This window comes from Myotis davidii, unplaced genomic scaffold (assembly GCF_000327345.1).
Source record: "Myotis davidii unplaced genomic scaffold, ASM32734v1 scaffold663, whole genome shotgun sequence".
Lineage (NCBI taxonomy): Eukaryota > Metazoa > Chordata > Mammalia > Chiroptera > Vespertilionidae > Myotis > Myotis davidii.
The window spans coordinates 1,025,279-1,027,207 of record NW_006295816.1 but is presented as its reverse complement, the minus strand read 5'-3'; the positions used below and the strand labels follow the sequence as shown (position 1 = coordinate 1,027,207).

Below are 1,929 nucleotides of genomic sequence, written 5' to 3'. Positions count from 1 at the left end.
CACACACACACTGAAGCTCCAGCCCTCAGTCTGTCCCACCCTCACCCCGTCTCCTGCACTCCTGTCCCTCCTCCTCCAGAGGCAGCGCTGGGTCCAGACCTGTCGCGGGCTCTGCTGCTCTCGACTGCTCCACCCGATCTGTCTCCACTTCCTGCCCCACTTCCTTGTCCGTGGCCTCACCTCTCACACCTCCGAGCTCACCCCCGCCCCGCTGGGACCACTGTCCACACTGACCTCCATCCCACGTCCCCACCAATTCTGACCCCTGTCGCCCACATCAATGTGACCTGTCACCTCACATTGCTGTCCACTGACCCCGCCATCCTACGTCCACGTCCCTGCCCCCTGCCCCCACCATCCTACGTCCATGTTCCTGCCCCCTGACCCCCACCATCCTACGTCCATGTCCCTGCCCCCTGCCCCCCACCATCCTACATCCATGTCCTTGTCCACTGACCCCCACCATCCTGTATCTCCGTTTGTCATGGCCCTTGTCATCCCGTCTCACTGTCCATCACTGGCTCCTCGTTTCTCACGTTCTCTTCTCTCCCCTCCCAGCCCATGGCCCGTCCCTCACGGTGTCTGTCCATCACTGACCAGCGCCCTCCCCTGTGCCTATCCCACATCCGGGTCTCACGACTCCCTGCTTCCCCACTGCTCCTTTAGGGGTGGAGAGGAGCCAGGTGCTTCCTGGGAGTCAGACAACCTTTGACTTGGATGACATCCGAGCGGGGCTGAGCTACACCGTGCGGGTGTCTGCTCGAGTGGGTGCCCGTGAGGGCAGTGCCAGCACCCTCACTGTCCGCCGGGGTGAGCGCCGCAGGAGGGAGGGGGGCGGGGGGGGGCAGCTGCCCGGCTCACTGACCCTTGTCTTGACCCCTGATCTCTGTCTCTAACCCCCAGAGCAAGAAACCTCCCTGGCTATCCCAGGGCTGCGGGTCATGGCGTCGGATCTAACCCGCGTGAGGGTGGCCTGGGGACCGGTGCCTGGAGCCAGTGGCTATCGGATTAGCTGGAGGACAGACAGTGGTCCGTGCAGGGTGTGGGGGGCTGTTGAGGGGAACGCTCAGGGTGCGGGGCCGAAGGGGCAGGCAGGAGCCATGCCAACACTTCCCTCTGACCCTAGGCCCAGAGGCCAGCCGGACACTGCCCCCGGATTCCACTAGCATGGACATCACGGGGCTGCGGCCTGGCACCTCCTACTGGGTGTCTGTGTCAGCCCGGCGGGGGAGAGAGGAGGGCCCTGCTTCCGTCACTGTCGCACGCACTGGTCAGACCCCAGCCTCCCCTCTCGGGCCCCTGCTTCTCCCCGGCTCTCCAGTCTCCGCCTTCTGACTCCCACCGCCTCCTCCCTCAGAGCCTCCTCTTCCCCCTCCAGTCTCCCTGGCCTCCTCCCAAGCCCCAGCCCTTTCAGATTCTCTGCCTCTCGCCTGTGACCGCCCCCCTATCAGATACCTGCCTTCAGTCAGGCCCTCAGTACCTCCCCCAACAGACTCCCCACTGCCTCTCCCCTCAGACCCACTGGGCCCAGTGAAGACCGTCCATGTGACTCAAACCAGCAGCTCCTCTGTCACTATTGCCTGGAGCTCGGTTCCTGGTGCCACAGGATACAGGGTCTCCTGGCACTCAGGCTACGGTAGGGGTCAGGGGTCGGGAGGGGACTGGAGGGTCGGGAGGGCTGTGAGGGGCAGGTCCGGCTGGAGTAGAGGCTGGGGGTTTCTTAGGGGACCAGGCAGGGCAGGGCGGCCAGCGTCTGGTAGCCCTGGAGCTGCCTCCATCCTCACCCCCAGGCCCAGAGAAATCCCAGCTGGTGTCTGGGGAAGCCACGACGGCCGAGCTGGACGGGCTGGAGCTGGACACAGAGTACACAGTGCGCGTGTGGGCCCACGTGGCCGGTGTAGAGGGGACCCCCGCTTCTGTGGTTGTGAG

General features: G+C 65.1%; 1 protein-coding gene across 1 annotated transcript in view; it reads left to right on the top strand.

Moving 5' to 3' along the window:
• COL7A1 (collagen type VII alpha 1) overlaps nt 1–1,929 on the top strand; it is a 60,839-nt gene that overhangs the window by 3,904 nt on the left and 55,006 nt on the right. The window contains 5 exon segments of the mRNA XM_015568266.1: nt 667–810; nt 904–1,029; nt 1,127–1,270; nt 1,517–1,636; nt 1,791–1,924. Coding sequence (XP_015423752.1) covers nt 667–810; nt 904–1,029; nt 1,127–1,270; nt 1,517–1,636; nt 1,791–1,924 — 668 coding nt within the window.